The sequence below is a fragment of the Pteropus medius genome, unplaced genomic scaffold, assembly GCF_902729225.1.
Source record: "Pteropus medius unplaced genomic scaffold, Ma_sr-lr_union100, whole genome shotgun sequence".
Lineage (NCBI taxonomy): Eukaryota > Metazoa > Chordata > Mammalia > Chiroptera > Pteropodidae > Pteropus > Pteropus medius.
The window spans coordinates 6,107,429-6,128,298 of record NW_024351729.1 but is presented as its reverse complement, the minus strand read 5'-3'; the positions used below and the strand labels follow the sequence as shown (position 1 = coordinate 6,128,298).

At 37.0% G+C, this 20,870-nt stretch overlaps 1 protein-coding gene across 2 annotated transcripts in view; it reads left to right on the top strand.

The window, feature by feature from the left end:
- The window catches only part of HECW2 (HECT, C2 and WW domain containing E3 ubiquitin protein ligase 2), a 318,168-nt gene that overhangs the window by 275,831 nt on the left and 21,467 nt on the right, over positions 1-20,870 (top strand). For both annotated transcript variants that reach the window (XM_039844303.1, XM_039844304.1), the window contains 7 exons: positions 1,378-1,498; positions 2,998-3,111; positions 12,599-12,751; positions 14,543-14,641; positions 17,974-18,103; positions 19,123-19,269; positions 19,914-20,028. In XM_039844303.1, the coding sequence (XP_039700237.1) occupies positions 1,378-1,498; positions 2,998-3,111; positions 12,599-12,751; positions 14,543-14,641; positions 17,974-18,103; positions 19,123-19,269; positions 19,914-20,028 (879 nt within the window). The remainder of the gene's footprint in view (positions 1-1,377; positions 1,499-2,997; positions 3,112-12,598; positions 12,752-14,542; positions 14,642-17,973; positions 18,104-19,122; positions 19,270-19,913; positions 20,029-20,870) is intronic.

Here is a 20,870-nt window from a genome sequence, read left to right as displayed (position 1 = left end):
GCACATGCTTGTTTACTTGAGCAGCTGCCTGCTGCAGCCCCAGGAAAATGCAAAGCCAGTTGTTGCAAGAGCTCCCAAATCATATTCAAAAGAAAATCTGGATTTTTTTTTTTTTTACTTGAAATCTCCTAATTTTTAAATGTTGAAAGTTAATTTAAAATCTTTAAAGGTGATTGTATAGCAAGCAAAATAGATTAATAGGTCTGGCCTCTGGGGTCTGGGTCTGGCCTCAGGGCTATCATTTTGTCCTCTCTGCTTCATAGTTTGTATACCATCTAGTTTAGGACTTAATTATTCTCTAATTGTTTCATTTCTGTCTTCTCAACCGAGATAGGCAGTCCAGGAACCTCATCTTATTCATTTTCAGAATCTGTTGCTAGGCTTCACAGTATTAACAATGAATTTAGTGATTCATTCATTAAGGAAATATTTAATGAGCTTACATGGTGTATAATGCACAAGACTCCACAACTTTTGTTTTCTGGTTTCTTTTATTGTGTTGTGAAATATTTAGTGGAAATAGCCAGTGTTTTTGTCATGGATCTGCGTCTGATTCCTATATTCATCGTCACCTTTTGTATCTTGGCTTATTGGTGAGTCACTTTATGACCCAAAGCCAGATTTTTCTATGAAAAGAGGAACAAACTGTGTTACTTCTACATTTTATTAATGATACTTGCCATAAGATGACGTATAAAACATCTTTAGATGATCTGTAGGTAATCACAGTACTGGCACATAATACGAATATAGCAAGTAGCAGTATTATTTACTCTTTGTGTAACCAGGAGTCATGTGACTTCTGCAGATATGTCTGAATTCTGTTTTTATATCAAGATTATTCTACCCTGCAATATGAAATGTATGTACTTATGTGAATAAAATAGTTCTCAGTTATGGTGTATATCTAAAAGAAGTTTTTGTAGGTTTTCCATAAAGTAAAGTGTGGAACTCACTGTTCTTGCTTTATGTGCCAGATACTTTCACACTGTAACTTTCTGTCTAATTGCCATGATATCATCTCAGCAGCAATGGTAACCTCTACAGTTACCATTAGACATGAGTAACCCTGTTTGACTCATATTAGCTTGGACTGAAAAGGGGAGCATATTTGAGTAATACATGGGCATCATTGTAACTATTTGAACAGCATTGTTCTTTTCAACCAAAATGCCACAAAGAAGACATAGCGTAAGGCCCTGGTTAAGCTCTGTTATAGCCTCAACTTGGAGATTTGAAAATGCAGGAACTTAAAGTATTGCTTCCTATTACTTGTTAACTCTGATCTCAACCCACAGTGATATTTTTCATGGTGATGTGATGAACATCAGGACATTGCACAAATCCACACCCTCCTCTGTTTGTGGTTTGCTGTAGGTACGCAGCGTGCCAATGCCCGGGCTCCTGCCCCTTACAAGCGAGATTTTGAAGCCAAACTAAGGAACTTTTACAGGAAATTAGAGACTAAAGGATATGGACAAGGCCCAGGGAAATTAAAGTAAGTCAAAGTGATACAAACCACAGGATTTATATACATGGTGAAAGGATGGGATGCAGTTGAGAATGCAGGATATTATGATTTGGGATGACCAACCTTTGTTTTAGTCAGTATAATTGTTTTGGTGTTCGTAAATTACAGAATTATCTAAAACACTGTTATGGAATTAAGCACGGTTGAGCTTAAGATTTTAAAACAAACAGTAAAGAAACTACCACATTCCATGTAGAAATATAGGCAAAATAAAAAGTTGATTTGTTTTTCTCTCCTGAAAAGCACCTCTTTGTTGCTTAGAATATATTCATCAGATATAATGCTGTCACAATGTCCCGTATTGCACATCACTGTCTACTGAGCTGACCTGAGTGTAGGAACACTGCTCAACTCTATTTTGTTCTGTGAAATAAACTTCACTTGTCCAACGTAATGTCAAGAATATTGTGTCTGCTTATCTTTATCCACCTCCATTTAAATGAGGAAATTGAAACATCATCATGTTTTTTGGCCTAGAATTATTTCCATTCCCTCCTTACTAATACTCCCTTCCTCCCAACCTCTACCTCTGTGCCATGTCCCCACTAGAGATCACTCTGCCACCTGAGAGAGGACAGAGCAGGGTGGGTCTCTAATGCAATATTGCCCTGTTCCTGGGTGCCTGAGAGAAAGTCCAGGGGCCAGCCCAACAGCCCATGGCTCATTGCCCCACGAGGAGGGCTTTCTTGATTAAATTCACACGTTCCACTATCATCACCCTCTGAAAACATCAGCCTTCCCAAAACACTATACTTTTCAGAGTTCTTACCACTCTCACATTTCACTTACGAAGAAGGTCTTGATCAAGCTTTCGTGTGTTTGGCCTTCCTATCATCTTCCTTCCATTACTGTTTTCACTAAAGGCAAATTGATATCTGCTTAAGGATGATTTAATTGTTGTTTTCACAAGTAGATTAATCTATTGCAAGTATTAGTCATTTGCATCCATCCCTTGGGGAATCTCAAGATTCACATAATTTGAAAATTAAATTAAGCACAATTACAAACTCCTCTGCTATGGAGGACACTGAGAATTTTTTCTTCCTGCTGTTCTGACATCATCTCTCTAGGCACTTACTAATTGAATTCCTTGTCTAGGTGCGTTCAGGCTTCAAACATGACCTCATAGGGTTGTTCTTCCTTTACAAAACAAAAGTCTTGTGCATGTGTTGTTTCATATCCTTCTTGGATAAATTGATTTGCCCATTCAGAAAGGCCTCTTGAATTGTTCTCACAGGTTATAGGTGGGGTGCTCTCTTTACCAATGACTCTCTTATGTAACTTTTGTTAATGCTGTTAATAGTTAAAGACAAATGTATCCTCTATGGCAGATAGCAATGACATTAAGTCACTCCTTTTTGCCTAGTTAGTTATGGTAAATGGAAAAGAATGGCAAGTGCCCAGTTCTAGAAAGATAAGGATTGGGAAATAATCTGTATTTTTCAAATTGTTTTTTTTACGGACAGGTTAATTATCAGAAGAGATCACTTACTTGAAGATGCTTTTAATCAGATTATGGGCTACTCCCGAAAAGACCTGCAGAGAAATAAGCTATATGTCACATTCGTCGGGGAGGAAGGGTGAGTAGTACAGAGAAGTGGCCTGTGGAACACAGGCTACGACTGCAGGGCGGATGTTTCACCACATCCTCACTGTGGTTGCCTAAAACAGGAAATCCTTCTGGCAGGAAATGCAGTTCTCATGCACTTAAGCCTCTTGGCTTTTTTCTTTTTTAAAAAGAGTCTCTGGTTTTTAAATCATTTGATATAGAATTTCTTTGGTACAAACTTGTAACTGTAGATCATTTTTGAGAGCAGAAGCTTGGTTTGATTTATTCTTTCTGAAACTCGCTTAAAGGGAAAAAGTGGGCTTTGAGGGGGAAAAAACATGATATTGCATTTTAGTATCTGTGATCTTGTGATCTGCACTGGGGTGCTAAGTAGAATGTGCTTCACCTATTAAATAAACTCAGTTTCCGAATCATGAATTAGAATCCTGCTGCTCTACCAGGAAAAGTCTCCACAGTAGTAACTGTTGGGCCTTTGTTCTTATTTCTCTGTCCTCAATTTTTCTCTCCTTTTGGGATGGCAGCACACCTGCCAAAATTATAACCTCTTGTAAAAAAGGATCTCCAACCTTCTGTGACTCTTCCATGAGAGCTCATATAGATAAGGATAAGGAAATGAAGGAGTGAAGACTCCCACACAGTGATTATTGCATCCGAATAGACGTAACAGTTGTTATATAACACTTGAGAAGATGACAGCTCTCCTCTCCAGAACCCTTCCTCTTTCCTCATTTCAGGTCAGAGTTTTGAGTTTCAGTACCTTCTATGTAACCCAGCCATCACTAAAGTGAATTAAAACAGTACCGCACAATTACCTAAACTCTGGTTGTCTTCTCCTTGATACTGTTGATTTGGATTATTTTAAGTCTACCCTCTCAGTCATGCCCAGGAATAACGATTATGGGGTCATAGTAATAATACCCAACAAATTTAACCATTCAATATATAGTTCATGAAATAGAGGCTCCAAAGTATGGAATAACTTGCCTGTGCTAATGGAACTAGATAATAGCAAAATTAAGATTCACAACTAGGTCTTAGTCTTTCATCCAGTACTCTTGGACTAACACTGGGATATAGGCAAACTGAACTCTGGTCTATCTGAATTTTTTTTCCTACCTATGAATCTTTTCACTATTCCAACTAGTGCCTGATAATTTCCGAGCTTCACATATACTATTGTATCATCTCCTGGCTGTGACTAAAGTAAAATATTACATGGGAAAACAGTATAATGTGACAAAAGTTTGAGCAGAAGCTTGCCTGAGACTTGAGTCTTCCATGCTGACATGCCTTAATGGACTTCTAGCTTATGTTAATTGGCTTAAAGATGCAAGTGCACAATTGAAAATGAAGGCAAGTGTTTTTGGCCTAATCACAGGTATGCATGGGATGCCAAATATTTCCTGACATAATCAGTCTGATTTGGATGAGAATACTTTTCCTCCTCCAGAACTCCAGCTGCCTTCCTTCATTGTTGGACCATGGTTTGTTGAGATCTCAGAAATGTAAGGAAGACTCAATGGGAGCCTTGGAACTTAAGTTTGAATAGAGTAGATGCTTTTCATGCTTGATCATCCTAATGCAGTCTCCCTATGATCTGGACTGATGACATCCACTCATAGGAGGAGGCCCAGGCTGAGTGGGGCTTGATATCTCTGTATTTGATTGCTGCTAATGCCCAAATACTTTCTGCTTCTATCACCTGTCTTTTTCCTGTAACTCCCAAGGGAAAATAAGAGAGAGGAACAATTTCTTAATCAGGCCCCTCTGCTTATGGTTTATTGAAGCTGGAGTAGGGCCAGATAATTTCTGGTTTCATGGCTTTATCATATCCATATCATATAGATAGATTATTAGATATAGACTTTATTTTGCAATTACGGCATTCGAATATATATACTTTTTTAAAAGATTAAAACAGTACTCTTGCTGAAAAAATAGAAACCTCAAAACAGCTTAAAATTAAAAAGTTATTTTAGCTGTTGCCACCTTCTCAAACACATTGATTCTATCACATTAAAATTAAAGACTAGAATATTTCTTCTTGATTATGATAAATGCTCAAAATGAGAAACTACCAAATTTTTCTATGGAACTATAAAAATGGACATGGAAGTTTAATCTTACTTTCCCTTTATTAATTTCAATGCCCTCAAAATGTGTCATTTTGTAAGTTCTTTATGTCTAGCCCTAGTAATTAATAGGTATTTAAAAACATATATAACTAGTTCCCAGATCTTGGTTTCTAATATCATTCTTCAATAAAAGGAACTAGAGTTCCTTGAAGAACTGGCTGATTCTAAGACTGGGACAGGAACTATACAAGAAGAAGCTAAAGTATCTTGCAGTGCCAGAAACTAAAGAGGTACTCAAAAAGCCCACCATGATAGGGGTGTGTCAAAGGGATACAAGAATCAACTGAAGAGCTCCCAATGTTCAAAGGTAGAAAAAATTGAACAACAAAATAAATAAATAAAGTAGCAATGGATTATAACCCAAAGTATAAAATAAATAACTATATTCATATAAATGCATGATTAAATGAATGCAGAATGAATGGAAAATAGACAAATCTGCTTTGCAGAAGATTTGCAGATAATTCAGCATAATTCCCCACTCCGTAGTTGTGGGTTGTACATACTGACTTTTTTCCAAATAGTTCAGTATGGAAATGGGAAAAAGAAGTCCGCAGTGGAGATGACTGACACTCAGCCAGGTAATCAAGGTTAAAATTAACAGTGATACATCACGTTAATAGTATGTAACCTTGGTATGATGTGATGAGAATGGCAGTTCACCTCTATGATCTTTCTCCCAAAACCCATAATGTCAGTTTAGTGGTGAGAAAAACATCAGATAAATCCAGACTGAGGGACAAAAACATCAAATAAATTTAGATTAGGGGACATCCTACAAGATACCTTACTAGTACTCCTCAAAACTGTCAAGATCATCAAAAATCAGAACAGTCTGAGAAACCGTCACAGCCAAGAGAACCTAAGGAAACATGACAATTAAATGTAATGTGGTATTTTGGATGGGATCCTGGGACAGGAAAGGGACATTAGGTAAAAACTAAGGAAATCTGAATAAAATGTGAATTTTAGTTAAAAATACTGTATCAATATTGGTCCATTAATTGTAACAAATGTACTATACTAATGTAAGAAGTTGAGAGAATGTGGGGTATACAAGAATTTTCCATACTATCTTTGCAACTTTTCTGTAAGTCAAAAACTATCCTACAATAAATATTTATTCAAAGAAAACATAGTCAGGATTTGGGGAGATTTAGGAAATGTTTCCCTGAATGACTTTTCTTATTTTCTTGTCTGATAAGTGACCGCCACCAGGGTAATTTTTGGTGAGTGTATACGTTCTTCTTCACTTGAGGTCAATAGAGTAATTAAATACATGGATAGAGTTAATTCTGTGGAAAGTCCGACTCAGTAGAGGTATTGGTATTTATAGAGTATCATTTCATGTTGCTAAATGTCAATGTTATGTTATTTATGGTGAAATAATACTTGCAATTCTTATACCTGCTCACTGGTTGTATTTTCAACTTGTCATATTCAGGATCTTTACAATAGCTTCACTGGGGCATAAAGAGAAAGTGATTTATTTTTAAGAATAATGCATCTGCCTGTACTCCAAAAAGATGTGAATTAGCAGATTTACAGAGAGACTTAGCTCTGCTTTAAGCTGTTTCTTTGCATAGCTATGACACATGATATATAGGTTATTCCTGAAATGGAAGAGCTCAGTCAAGAAAAATGATGGAAAAAATTATAGTCAGAAATTTACAGGATAACTACAAATTCCATGTGACATAGAATTAATACCAGAATATTAGTGATGCCTATATTCAATTAAAAAATACAAAAATAATCCAAGGGCCTAGTAATACAAATATATTATTTGATATTTATTATTTTTTCCTGCTAAAATAATGCTTCATGTTATATTTGGCTTTTTACAAAAAGAAAATAGTTTCTAAGCAAACCACTGTGATTAAATTTAGTCAGAGCTGGAGGTTTTGTTCTAGTTATTAAAATTTCCACCCAGCTTAATTTGGTTATCTGCTCTTGCAAAGTGGGGCAGAGGGGAGGTCAGCAGTGGTGGAATGGCTGGAAACTGAGTCATCTTGACTGAATGTAGCAGGAAGTTGAATGCTGTGGTTGCCTCTTTCTGTTGGGCTTCTGTCTGCCTAGAAGTTGCTTCTTTAGGAAGGAGGCCAGTGGAGCACTACATAGTCTCCAGCATTATTTTCTCCTGAATTGAAAGTCCTAGCAATTAAAGCTTACGTGGTTGGTGTCAAAAGTTAGCTAGGTAGGCTATTGTGTTCTGATAAGGCATCCTGGATCATTAACTTCTTAATACTCAAAACAGTAAGGAAATAATGGCCTAAGTAAAGAGAGGATGTTTACACTGTGATTGCCTCACCTCTTTTTTTCTCCATGGCCAACACTGTAAAAGGCACCTTTCTTTAAGAAAGAATGAGTTCATTATATGTTTGGTGCCATCTACATGACATCAATCATCTGTCTTGCAAAGCCACACTTAGACCAGGGAGGAGATATGTGCAAACAGTTTTAGTTGTTGGGTTGGGGGTTAGGAACAAACGAGCTCTTTCTGTGATCTTTTTCCCAAGACAGGCAAATATACGCAACTAAGGGAGGATGAGAGCTGAAATGGTTTTTTTGCGGCCCTGCTTATAAAATAACCAGCTCTTACATCTAACTAGTCTAATTCTTACTAGAAGTTGTCTGGAAGCCTGAATTTAACATTTATTCCTTAAAAATCTGTAAAGCTTCAAGTTAAACTTTATGGTGCTGCTTGTTTTCCTCCCAAAAGAGACATCTGCAGCATAACCTAAATAACCCAAACCTTGCTGAAAAAGGATGCTTCCGTTTCTACGCTAGGCTTGGAATCACCAGAGTTTGTCTTATTAATTGCCCACAAAATTCCTTACTCATCCATGAGGCATCCTTAAGTGGCTAAAGAACCACTGCCTTGCTGTTATAAATATTTGAGGGTGAATCAGCAGGTGCATAGGTCATGTGTGTTGAACTGACTTATAAGAAAGTAAAACTTTCTGTCTTCCAGAAAACTTGTAGGAAATGATGTTGTGACTCATTGTCATCATCTTTCATTTTATAGTCTAATTCTATTGAAATACTTTGTTTTCAGTAATTTTTAGTTGAAAACAAAGAAGAGGGGAATAAAATTAATTATTTTAACAGATATTGGACGCCACTAACAAGTTGGGCGGTGTCACCATGGCAACATGGTGGTGTTTTAAAATGCTTAATCAGCACTTCATGGGGCTCAAGACTGCATTGCCACCCTAAAGACATCTGTGCTTACTCCAAAATGCCCTCAGATGCAGCTGTTGTGTGGCTACACACCCGTTGTCCAGAGTTTCTGTATTTCTGTGCCAAGCCTTTAGCTGTGGAACCAACCTAACTGGCAAAACAGGAATGTAACAAACGATCCCTGTGATATGACTCATGTTAACTATTTATATGGGTGAAGGTTGCTAAGACATTACAGGAAGCATATGCACGAGATGCCCTGCTGAGACATGTCTTATTTAATTTGGTAGACATGTGTAACCTACAGCCTGCTCTCAGATACACAGTTCTAAATTTTAGATTGTAATCAAATCAAACTTCAGAAACTCTCTTTGCTTTAGAGTGACTCCATCAGTGCACCCAGAGTTAAAAAACAGCAGATAAAAACATGAGCAGTTGAGGAAGATACATTTTCTTCCTAGAGAAGCTGTTAGCTTTGTTCTCTCTTGGGAAGAAAGGAGTTTTACTTTTCAAATTAACTCCTCAAGGGACATTCTGTTATCTTTAGCCAGATTCAGCTATTATCATAATAAAGGAACCATCTTTGTTGTTTTAACAAACTTTACCATATTAGAAGAAATTAGACCTGGAAATGACAAGCACCAAGCTCTCTATCCATAGATGTCAGATAATGGAAATTATGTTGATTTTCTTCAAAGAGCGTCAGAGAGCTTCACTCATTGATTCAACAATACATATTGAGCTTCTACCATATATCAGGCTAAGTACTTGGGATACAAAGATGAGAAAGACATAGTCCCTGCCTTCAGTGTGGTTACAGTCTAGATAGGTATATAGGAGAGGCAGACACACAAACAGATAATTATAATAACTCAGCTAAGTGCAGTATTATTAAAATGGTGAGAAAACCTATTTCTAACTATTTAATTTTAAGCAATTAAAAATCCATTTTACTCATACTCATTGTCTCTTAGTAAGAAAACTGAATCATAAAATATTTGGCTCAGGTTTCCCTTATTATTGTATGCCTGGATTTTGTTTGAAAGCCCTGCAAAGCTAGGACCACTCACTGTCTCATACATAGTCGTGACCACTCCTTGAGATTGCATGCACCATAGGACATTGTAGGTATTTTATATTTCCTTCAAGAGATTTTACTAAAGAAGAGGATTTATAGTAAGCCAGGCATTTTAATAAAGCTGCATTTTCCACCTACTTTCTTCTGTAAAAGGAGTTGGCAAACTTTTCTATAAAGGGCCAGATAGTAAATATTTTAGGCTTTGCAGACCATGCTTTCCCTGTCCCACATACTCAACTGTGTCATCTTAGCAGAAAAGCAGCCACAGATAACACATAAACAAATGGGTATGGCTGTATGCCAATAATACTTTATTTATAAAGCCAGGAGGTGGACCAGATTTGGTCCACAGGCCATAGTTTGCCAACCTTGCTTTATAAACAACAATTTTTTTTTTAGTCTTAATGAACATTTAAAATTTACTGAAGACCGTAAAGAATGGTGAGCATTAATCCTGGGGTCAGGAATCATGCATCAAGAACTGTATCCTCCACTGCAGCGTTCATTTGATGCAAGTTAGTGATTTCCTTCAGATTGAGTCTTCTCAATAAAAGGGTTTAGACAGAATGACTTCTAGGATGGCTATAACACTGGCGTTCTGTGGTTCTTGATTTCTGGAAAGACGCAGGTGATAAAATTCACCAACCATAAGAAATTTAGAGAAATCAGGGAGATATTTTGCATCCTCAGGGATCTGGGTAGACTAGAATCATGGACAAAATCACACAATGTGAAATTTCGTAAGGAAAAGTAAAAGACTTAGCTTTTAAAAAGATACAGTGACATGTGGAGAGGATAGGAGAGTCTTGGGTTAAAGCAGCACAGGTGAAAGGTTTTAGCTGATGACTAGCTCAGTGAGTCAACAAAGGGGCTGTTCCACAAGGCAGGATAATTTCAAGCTGCAGTAGTGGAATGAAGTGTCCAGGTAGAGAGGGCAAGAGCCCTTTCTAAGCTCCTTACTTACAAGACCACACCCCAAAGTATGATGACCAGTATTAGACAACATCCCTTAGGTCAGACTTTGACACCGTGGAGTGTCCAGAGTAGAGTGACCAGGGTGGAAAGGGAATTCCCAACCCTGCTTTGAGGGGAGGTTGAAACAAGTAGCTATGTTCAGGAATGGGGAAGGCAGCAAGAAGGGGCAGAAACCAGGGATACAGAAATTACTAAAGAGTTCTTATAGAAAATGACTTTTCAAAAAAATTATGTATCTTTAGCATTTAGATTGGTACCCAAAACATAATAGGCACTCAAATATTTGTTGAAAGAAAGCCTCTTAGTATGTGAAGAACGTTCAAGTGGAAGAAGTATTTGTTCTTGGTGGCGTCAGAGACCAGAACTAGACAGTGGGAGGAAGCCACAGGAGGCTGCCTCGGTCTTAGCACGAGGAGGTATAGTCTGCATCCTTGCACCTGGGAGGCAGCCAGAGTCCTGTTTTGAGAATCCCGAGGGTAATCTAAACATAGTCCCACCAATTCTGGTGGCCACCTGCTAGCCACATTATATTCAGCTACCTAAGAAGGCAGTTTCATCATGTCCCCTTAAGGCCTTTTTGGATCTGAGAGTCTGATAGGTTTGCATTTTTCTGCACACATAAGTTTCCTGTCAGTCTACAAAGAGCAGTGTGGACTGGTGATGTATGAAATGATTTTAACTATTACACAGACTGACATTTTTTTATTTTAATTATGTATTTTTGTTAATGTGTATTGGAAAATATAAAGCTAGCACATCATAATTTCATAATATTGTGTAAGACAAGGCTACATTGAAAAAAAAACAAGTGAATTTAAAGTTGATTTAATGAAAAATATTAAGTTAATAATGGTATATATTCAGATACGGCAAAAATTGAGGAAGTAGCATGTGAATAGCTGAAGTCTAAGTAAATTCTATTAAACTCCCAACTAAGACGTGTAAAAGCCATTTTATTTTTCTTGCTAGTCTTCCGGCTCCATCTTCCACCTACTAGGATCCTTTTCTCTATCACACAATTTTATCACTGGGCAAGACTCAGATGATTTCTTTCTTATAGTTATTTTAATAATATATATATATATATATAACTGTATATAAAATAAAAATATTTTTAAAAATTATACCTATGTGTATGTCTATGGAGGAAATTCCTTAAGAGAAAAAAAGGTAGTGTGAACAATTGAAGTCTTATGAAATCCTACCACTCCAACTTAACCTATTTCTTTCATTCTCCCTTTAGCATTCCTGTCTTTGAGCCCATGTATAATCACTTATAATAGGGTAGATGTCCCTTATACTTTTCATTTTAAATACCAATTTGCTTTATTGCAAACTCCTCTTTACGGCATTTTTTGCTCTCAGCGTTTTTGGCCACTTGTCATTCCTCAAACCTAACACAATCATTTCTCATACTTCACTTTGACCCTGATGTCTTTGTGAGTAAAATGGAATTTACACTGTAGTTCGGGTTCTAGAGTTTCAGCCTCTTCTCCAATACTCTCCTTATCTCCTTAGGAAGCTTTAGAGTCCCTCACTTTTCTCTTCTGTAATTTTCCTTGGTGTTTTATAACTCGAAGTTTTCACTTGAACCCTATCATCCCATTGTTTTGCCTCTGATCTCCATAGCGGGGCTTGTATCTGTAATATCCTCTCAGTAAATCACTGAAGTCTCTTTCTTCCCCCATTTAAAAAAGTTTCAGAAATCCATGTGAACTCCATATCCCATGGATGTAGGTAGCTAATGCTCTCTGGGTTTACCCTGTTTAAATTAAGCATTCCCACCGTACTCCCTTTCCTTGTAATCTCATTCCAGACATTTAAAATATTTAGCTTTGTGTACATGTTTATACAATCAAATTATTAGTATATTTTCTTCTTTATCCATTATCTGATAGGTAGCTTTAGTTTACGATATGCTCCGTTTATAATGTCCATCTTGCCATTCTGGTTCAAGGCATGGGTGAGATCAGGAATCATGATTGTGTGATTTGTTTGGACAGTCCTGGAATGTGGACAGTTAGGCTTGTAATGAGTGTTCTAGAAAGTTGAGCTCTGTAGAAAATGTGCCCAATATATGTGAAAAAATAATAACTGGTTGTTCTTTTTGTTGATTTTTTTTAAAGGTTGGATTACAGTGGACCTTCCAGAGAGTTTTTCTTCCTCGTGTCCAGAGAACTCTTTAACCCATATTATGGCTTATTTGAATATTCAGCCAATGACACATACACAGTACAAATAAGTCCCATGTCTGCTTTTGTAGACAATCACCACGAATGGTAAGTAATTTTTCCCCAACATTCTTCTTCTATTGATTTTCTGTGATATTATTTTTTATAAGGAATCCATATTTCTTTTAACATTTTTTTGAGAAAATCATATTTTCAATTAAATATCTCATTTGACTCTTGTTTTTGTTGTCAAGTTATATATACAGGCAGTCTCCAAACTAAAAATAAAGTATGTTCCATAAGACCAATTTTAAGTGAGCTGGGTAGAATTCAAAAAGTTTTCCCATTCAAAGAAAGTTATGGATGACTTTAGGTTCCTGGCGAGACCCCTGAATCTCTCTCTGTACCTTCGGTCATCTCGGAGCTCTGAGGTGGGCTGAGGGTGAGTAGGGGAAAGTCCTGACCAAGAGATCAGGCAGCTTCTAGAGCAGCCCTTGGGGAAGTAGCTAACAGTGGGGGAGGGGCAGAGCAGCGGGGACGCGGGTGAGGTGATGATGGTATTCTAGTAGGAGGAGGGAGGATGGGGTGACCTGGAGGGACTGTTGGTAGAAGAGAACCCTGGCAGAAGGGCAGGAGTGCAGCGTCACAGCGGTGGCCATTTACCCCATTAGCCATTTGCAGTTTGTAGCCAGGGATAGCCCCCTTCCTAATTTCTCACACGAAGTCATCAAGGAGAATGGGTATAGGATTCCCATCTGGGAATTATTTATTCTGAAAATCCCAAATTGCACTCTTACCAAAAGTCCTTATATTTTTTTTTAAATCCCTGCATTTACAGACTTTAGTTTTATAACCCCATTTACTTGTTTCTGCTCATTTTCACTGATAGTAATAACAACAAAAAAAGGACACGAGTAGGACTCATGAAGAAATTTCTTGGAGTCATAAAGTTAATGTTGGTGGGTGGAGGGCATAACTTTTAGGACTTATTCTTCAAATTAACTTCCGTTCAGTACAATTTGGAGTCCTCCCAACTGTAGCTATTGCAGTTATGCTAACATAAGTGGAAATAAAGAAAAACAAATCTGCTGAACATTAATCTTAAAATGGCTGCCTCTACTAAAATTACAAATAGACAGAATGAACCTCAGTGTGGATTTACACTTTTGGAAGGCATCAGACTTTCAAAGAGCTAGAAACTTGAGTGCTCAAATTTTGAAAGAGAAAATGAGTGTATATCTCAGTCAGCAAATCCAGTCATGACAGATATATTTAATAAAGTTTCCAAAGTGATTCAGAATAGAATTGAGCCTTGAAATTTTAGAGAACAGAATGTCCTTTGAGGAAACTCCCCCAAATGTCCACATGCATAATTCTTAGATGGTGATAATTATCTTCAGGAGTGGGGTTTAAGAGAGAATAGCAACAGGAACTTTTTCACTTTGAGACTGGGCTTTTCCTGAAAAGGGAATTGCTACTGGGTTTGTATTAGAGAAGTCCTGCTAATATTCATACAAGCAAATTAGAATCCCCACCCCCACCACCAGTATCATTCTGTCGGTGTCTCTTAGAAGTGGCTTCACTGGTATGCTAACAGTCAGTGGCTTCACTGACATGATGGCCATGTGGGGTGCTACACAGTGGACATGATTGACACGGGGTGAAGATGGAACAATATCTCTCTAAATATCAGAGTAAAACAGATTTCTTCAACAAGTAGATGTGAATATTGGCCTAACGAAGACACAACCTACAGCACACAAACTCTCATGGACCTAGTGGGCAATTAATCTTGGATAAACATAGATGGTTAGAGCTGGAAGGCATTCTAAAAAGCAAATAGAACTATTTAGAAACTGCTCCATGTCATGTAAGTGATCTCATGCTTTTCCTTCACAGGTTCCGGTTCAGTGGTAGGATCCTTGGTCTTGCGCTAATACACCAGTATTTGTTGGATGCCTTCTTCACACGGCCCTTTTATAAGGCTCTTCTCAGAATGTAAGAGTATTTTTATTGCTTGTGTAATTAGCATGTGAGAATGCAGTACTTCCTTTATTGAAAGGGTCTTTTGTCAATGTCATTTATCTGCTCACTACCTCAAATCTGTTAGTAAACTTAATAGTGGTTTAGATTTCTGAAACTAATACAGTTTCAAATACAGTTGCCGTGTTTTTCCTGCTTCTGATCCTTTAATCCTGTCTTGCCCCCAAAGTCTTAGTTTCATTCCACGCCAAATAATTTATTCTCATTTGTTGCAACAAGTGTTTCTTGAAAACAATTGTACTTCAAATACGGTACTGGAATTCCAGTGGTGTTAATGCTGATTATTAATAGAATAGTTTATGTTAGCCTTGGTGACTCACAGCCCCCTATCCTTTATGAGACGCTCTTTATATTTTGCTTTATGCAAACTTTCAACTGCTTACTCTTGGTTCACATTTTTCATTCTCCTTTTGTCTTATTTTGTTTGTTTGTTAGAGGTGGTCAGTCTCATATTTTTCTTGAGACCTACCAGTATGCAAGACAGTAATTTATGATAGCAGATGAAAATTTAGCATTCACATAACTTTTCTTCATTGTTATCACAATGAAAGTTCACAATTATTGTAAAATGTAGCGCAGTTTCTCTCCTGTAATCAGTAGTAATTTACGAGGCTGAACAGGAGAAGGCAACTGTCTATGGGGGTAGTGGCTAAAACTTGCAGTGAAAAAGCACAGAATGATGTCTTGGTTCTGTGTAGCTCATTCTCTAAGTGAGAATCGACAAGGTTAAAACAAAGCCATGTACCTGCTTTCTGTAAAATGGAAGCCGAGACCTCAAATGAAAACAAAGTGTTCCTCATGAGCTCATAAGAAGACTTTTTGCCATCCTCCCTTTTGGTATCTGGGCTAATGAAGCCCTGGGCAACTGGGCACTGGGCATCTTCGTCTCTGGTTTCCCCTGGCCCATTTTTCCTCTTCCCTTTTCATTGCTTATCTCTTCTCTTCTCATTGAAGTTTCTTGAAAGAGTAGTCTATATCAACTGTTGACACACCCTCAACACACTTTAGTCTGGCTTCTTTTCCACCAGTAACCTATGGAAGCGTTTAAATAATATATTTTGGTTCTTATCTTAATGGACCATTCTGCTGCTTTTGATGCTTTTTTTTTATACCCATTTATCTTGAGTCTTTTCTCTATGGCGTCCATGACACTGTCATCTCCCTGTTCTCTTTGACTTTTATGTCTCCTTTGTGAGCTTCTATAATTTTCCCTTAAACCTTGGTGTTCCTAGAGCTACCATTCTTAGCTCCCTTCTTTTCTTTATCTGTGTATTTTCATGGGGAAATCTCTTCACCTATTTCATCTACTGACTCTCAAATCTACACTCTCAGTTTTGATCTCCCTTGATTTGTAGGCTCGAGTGATTATCAGACCACTGAATATCTCCACCTGCATGTCTCGCAGGTAGCTGAAAATCAACAAGGTTAAAACAAAACTCATCAATTTCCCCTGTCCTGAAAATGTACCTCCTCCCATGTGCCCAGTCACAGTCCACGGTCCCAATATTCTCAAGTTATTGTGGTCTCAAATCAAGAGTTACCCCCAAACAGGGATGGCACATGCACAACACATGGTCTGCTCTTCCTCACCTCCCATCCCATTCCCACAATATGTTCACAAATTATTTATAGAAATTTTTCCTACTTGTCTTGGCCTCAGGAATTTTTTCAACTTATAGCCTTTAAGATTGGCAATTAATCAGAGTTAGCTTGCAATATGAGTTTATTTGCCACCTCTATTTTAGATATCCTTCTTTATATCGCCCAATAAAACCATTTATTAATTTCCACATTTGCCTTCTAAATAATTTTTAAATCTGTCTTCTCTCCACCCTTAACAACTATGTCCTAATTAAAACCCTTATCTTATTTTGTTCAGATTACTATTGTGATCTATTAATTGGTCTCCACCCTCCAATAATAACCATCCCTCCCCCCTTTTAAGTAATCCTCTACAGTGCAACTTCCAAAGAAACAATTTAAAGTCACATCTCATATATGATCATGTTATTCCCTGTCTTAAAACCTTTCAATAGTTCTGAATGACCAAGCTCCGTACTATGACATTCAAAGCTTGTTTCCAGCTACTTTCCCAGCCTCATTTTCTGGACATCCGTCTTGTGGTTAACTCTCTAGTCCTGCTGATATGCTTGGAGTATTCTGTATACTCCATGCCTTTGTGCTTCGTTCATATTGTTCTCTTCTTCTCCTTTCTCTTTTTCGCCTTCTCACCTTTTCATCCATTTCCCTTTACTTTTCTAGCTTTTAAACATTCTGTAAAATTTAATATAGGTATCATCTACTCCAAAAAGCTTTTCCTGAATCTCCAGTTTGAAGTAATGTCCTTCATGTTTGCTCTGAGAGTTCCCTGTATCTACTTTATCTTTATTTTCTAATTGGAGTGTAACATACCTATAAAAAATGCACAAGTTATAAGTATTACCACCCTAGGCTATTACTTGTCACCTTACATTAACTTATCTATTCATGGCCTATCTCCATAAGCAGACCACTAGTTCCTTGAGGAAAGTAAGTGTTTATCAAGTAGCTATCAAGATGTCTGGTATACTTGATGCCTAATAAATATTTAGACTGAACCAAATAAAATGACCTTTGAAATTGGGCTGATGGGAGGAAATTTCAAAACAACTAAGTCAATTGTTGCCATCTTACACTTATATAATAGTAACTCCACCTCATGCAGATCCTAACTCAGCAAGAAAAAAGAGGAGAGAAATATAGAAAATTATTATAACTGAGAACAATTCTGTGGCTTGCTGTTTTCAGAATCAGAGAAATAGTAAGAACTGTGAAGAAAAAGGGAATATGGGTAAATGTAGATGACGGTATCTAGTCTTTGGCGGGGAAGAGGAGTGTTAAAGTTCAGTATTGAAACATACAAAGAATTTCTAATTAGGAGAACAATATTTAAAAGTACTTTACCATAGCCAAAAAATACTGGACCCAAGCAGTCAACCCCAGTTCCAGTTCGTGCTCTGGCATTAACTGTGGGTAATTGTGCAAATGGCAGCCACTTTTTCTCTTCCGGTTTCTCTGAAAGAAAAGAGAGACTGAGTGATTCCTAAAGCATTTTATATATATCGAGGATTTTTAAATTTTATACTAAATTTCTGCATTATTTCACTGGCTTGGTTGCTGAATTTGACTAAGAACATTTCAGAAATCACTGCCTATCTTGATGATTTTCTTGTCTTTAATGCTTAGTTTTTTTTCTGAGTTTTTGCTAATAGCCATGCCCACATATTTGTTTCTGTCTGTCGTCTTAGTCTGTGTGACCTTAGTGATCTGGAATACCTTGATGAAGAGTTCCACCAGAGCTTGCAGTGGATGAAAGACAATGATATCCATGACATTCTGGACCTCACATTCACGGTGAATGAAGAAGTTTTTGGGCAGGTCTGTGTATGTGAATAACTGGTGACTAAGTGCGGTAATTGAAGGCTCTTGGTTGGTGAAGAATTAACTCAGTGGCTAAGATTCAATGCTTATTTATCTGTGGCTTGTTAGGTGGTTTAAACCCAGGTTTATGTAAATGTACAACAATCTTGGTTATAAAGATTATTCTAATGCCGACTATAGGTTAAGATGTTCTAATTTACAGATTGTAATAACTATTTGTGTATTGTAAGCAATCTTCTTTTTATTTCCAACTAAAGTATCCACATATTAGAATGTACCTTGTATAAAATACAGTTTTTAAAAGTCCATGCTATCCCAGAGTTGAATATTAAATTATTTAATTGGCATTTGTACTTAGCTCTCATATTGCAGAACTGAAACTGATTGTTTTGTATTGAAACTGAGACAAAGTAAATATTTTGGTGAAGGTTCAAAAATATATTAATTTTGTACAAATTTGATGGAAGGATTGATTGAAAGATTTCTTTCAGAAATTGCATACTAATGCATAACTAATATTTTTATTTAGGCAATATTTGGTTTTCTGAATTTTGTGTTCTGGAAAAGAAGTTCTCAATTTAACATCCACTTGAATGTAATTCTGTTTCTGTAAAGCAAATCTTTACTTAAATTTGAGCTTTGTATATGTAGTCGATTCTGAACCCTAAATGAATTTGAGAAAATGTGTTTTTGTCAAACATTCAAATAGCAGTGGGTCAGAATCTGGAGCCAATTTATTTTCTTTTAAACGGCTTATCTGTTCAGTAAGGATTTAAAACTTAACCTTCAGCGCTTCCAATATGTATTTTTTAACCACTGAGGCTTTCAGACATTAGCTCAATGCCCAGGTTTTACTGAACAATGGTGTATGCCTGGGCTTCTCACAACCTGATTGTGGGATGAGCCCAAGCTAGGGTAGGGACAGGGAGCCAGCTGATTTCAGCTCATTGGTAGCAGGGTCCTTACAACCTCAAAAGTATTGCTTTATGGTCAGTCTTTTCGTTTTTAAATCTCAGATTACTGAACGAGAATTAAAACCAGGGGGTGCCAATATCCCAGTCACAGAGAAGAACAAGAAGGAGTACATCGAGAGGATGGTGAAATGGAGGATCGAGAGGGGTGTTGTGCAACAGACAGAGAGCTTAGTGCGCGGCTTCTACGAGGTAAAGAAAGTCAATAGGAGTGGGATTTTGCGGTCTGATATCAATGATACCACTGCCCATCTTACTGTACTTTATATGTGTGCCATATTTCAATTTTTCTTTTGCTGTTTGTACTGCTTCCTTTCGATTTAAAAACTCCAATTTTGTTATGCTTCAAGAACACAAAAAAGCTTAAGGCCCTGTTACAAGAGACCACTGAACTAAAATGACCTGAATTTAAATAGCATTTGACAATTTAATAACCACTGCTAACATTTAAGTCATGCACCTTACTCATGCTTAGATACGGGTAATCTTATCTCATGCTTGATATGTGAAAAGATTGTAGCTGAGGGTCTGAATGAGTTTTTACAAGTATTTCATGTGACTTCTTGTAGGAGCACTAGATCTTTTTCAAAAGAGAAAAACAACTGAATTAATCAGTGCTCAATTATAAAATAAAAATTCTGTTGAGGAAAATCTCATCAACCTCGTACTAAAAATACCTGTTTTGTAGAGAGCTTTAGAGATTTTAAAGTGCCTACACAGAGTACATACACAGTATTCCCCAAACTCCTTATGTCCTCTTTTTCTGATGAAGCTTAATTATAGCTGAGATTTCTCCAGATTCTTAAACCATACCCTGTCTTCTTTTTATTCTATAGGTGGTGGATGCCAGGCTGGTATCTGTTTTTGATGCAAGAGAACTAGAACTTGTCATCGCAGGCACAGCTGAAATAGACCTAAGTGACTGGAGAAACAACACAGAATATAGAGGAGGTGAAATTTGATTTATAGATGGCTGGGTTTTAAGTTTGAAATTAAAGAGAGGTAAATGGTTCGGCATGCTGGTCTGAATCCAGGACAGGCAAAAACAATTGCACTCTAATCATATACGTCTGAAGCAGTCTCTTTTGAGACTTGGGCTAGGTACATTCCCTTCTCTTCCTAGTTACCTCATCTGTCAAGTGGAGGAAGGACTATTTACACACCATTTGAGGATGTCATAACACTTAATTATTGGTGAAGAAATATGACCATAAGAACACTAATTAATTGTTTTATGATGTTGGTAGTGAAGCACCAAGGAGCTCTAACTCCACCTATTCTATCTTCATTCTAAAACTTGAAGAGGCACACCCTGTGAACCACCTGATGAGCAAACACAGTTTTTCTATATTTCATTGAACTACTTAACAACTGTAATTCACAGTTGAAACACATGAATGGAATAAGACATGGTTCTCAAAATTCAAGAAGTTTACTGAAAAAGCCCTTCTAAATTCAAGCATTAAGTTCAACTAAAAAGTAAGATTAGTTAAAAACTGCGCTCTCTGACACTTCACCGAATGGGAAGCTTTAGAAGTGGCATTTCTATAGTGCAGTACATATTCTCCATTAATAATTGGGATCGAAGGCATTGAAATTGATTGTTGAATTAATACACTTTGAAAGGGATCTGATGCTAACCCAGAGTTAAAGTTTTATCTAATAATTTTAAGCAAAGAAAGAATATACTTTCTGAAATTTATTGTAGTATTATGAAGTCCTCAGAAAGTCATGACAAATAACAATTGTTTTGGGTTAGGTTTTGGTTTTGGTTTTTTAACTCAAAATGTAAG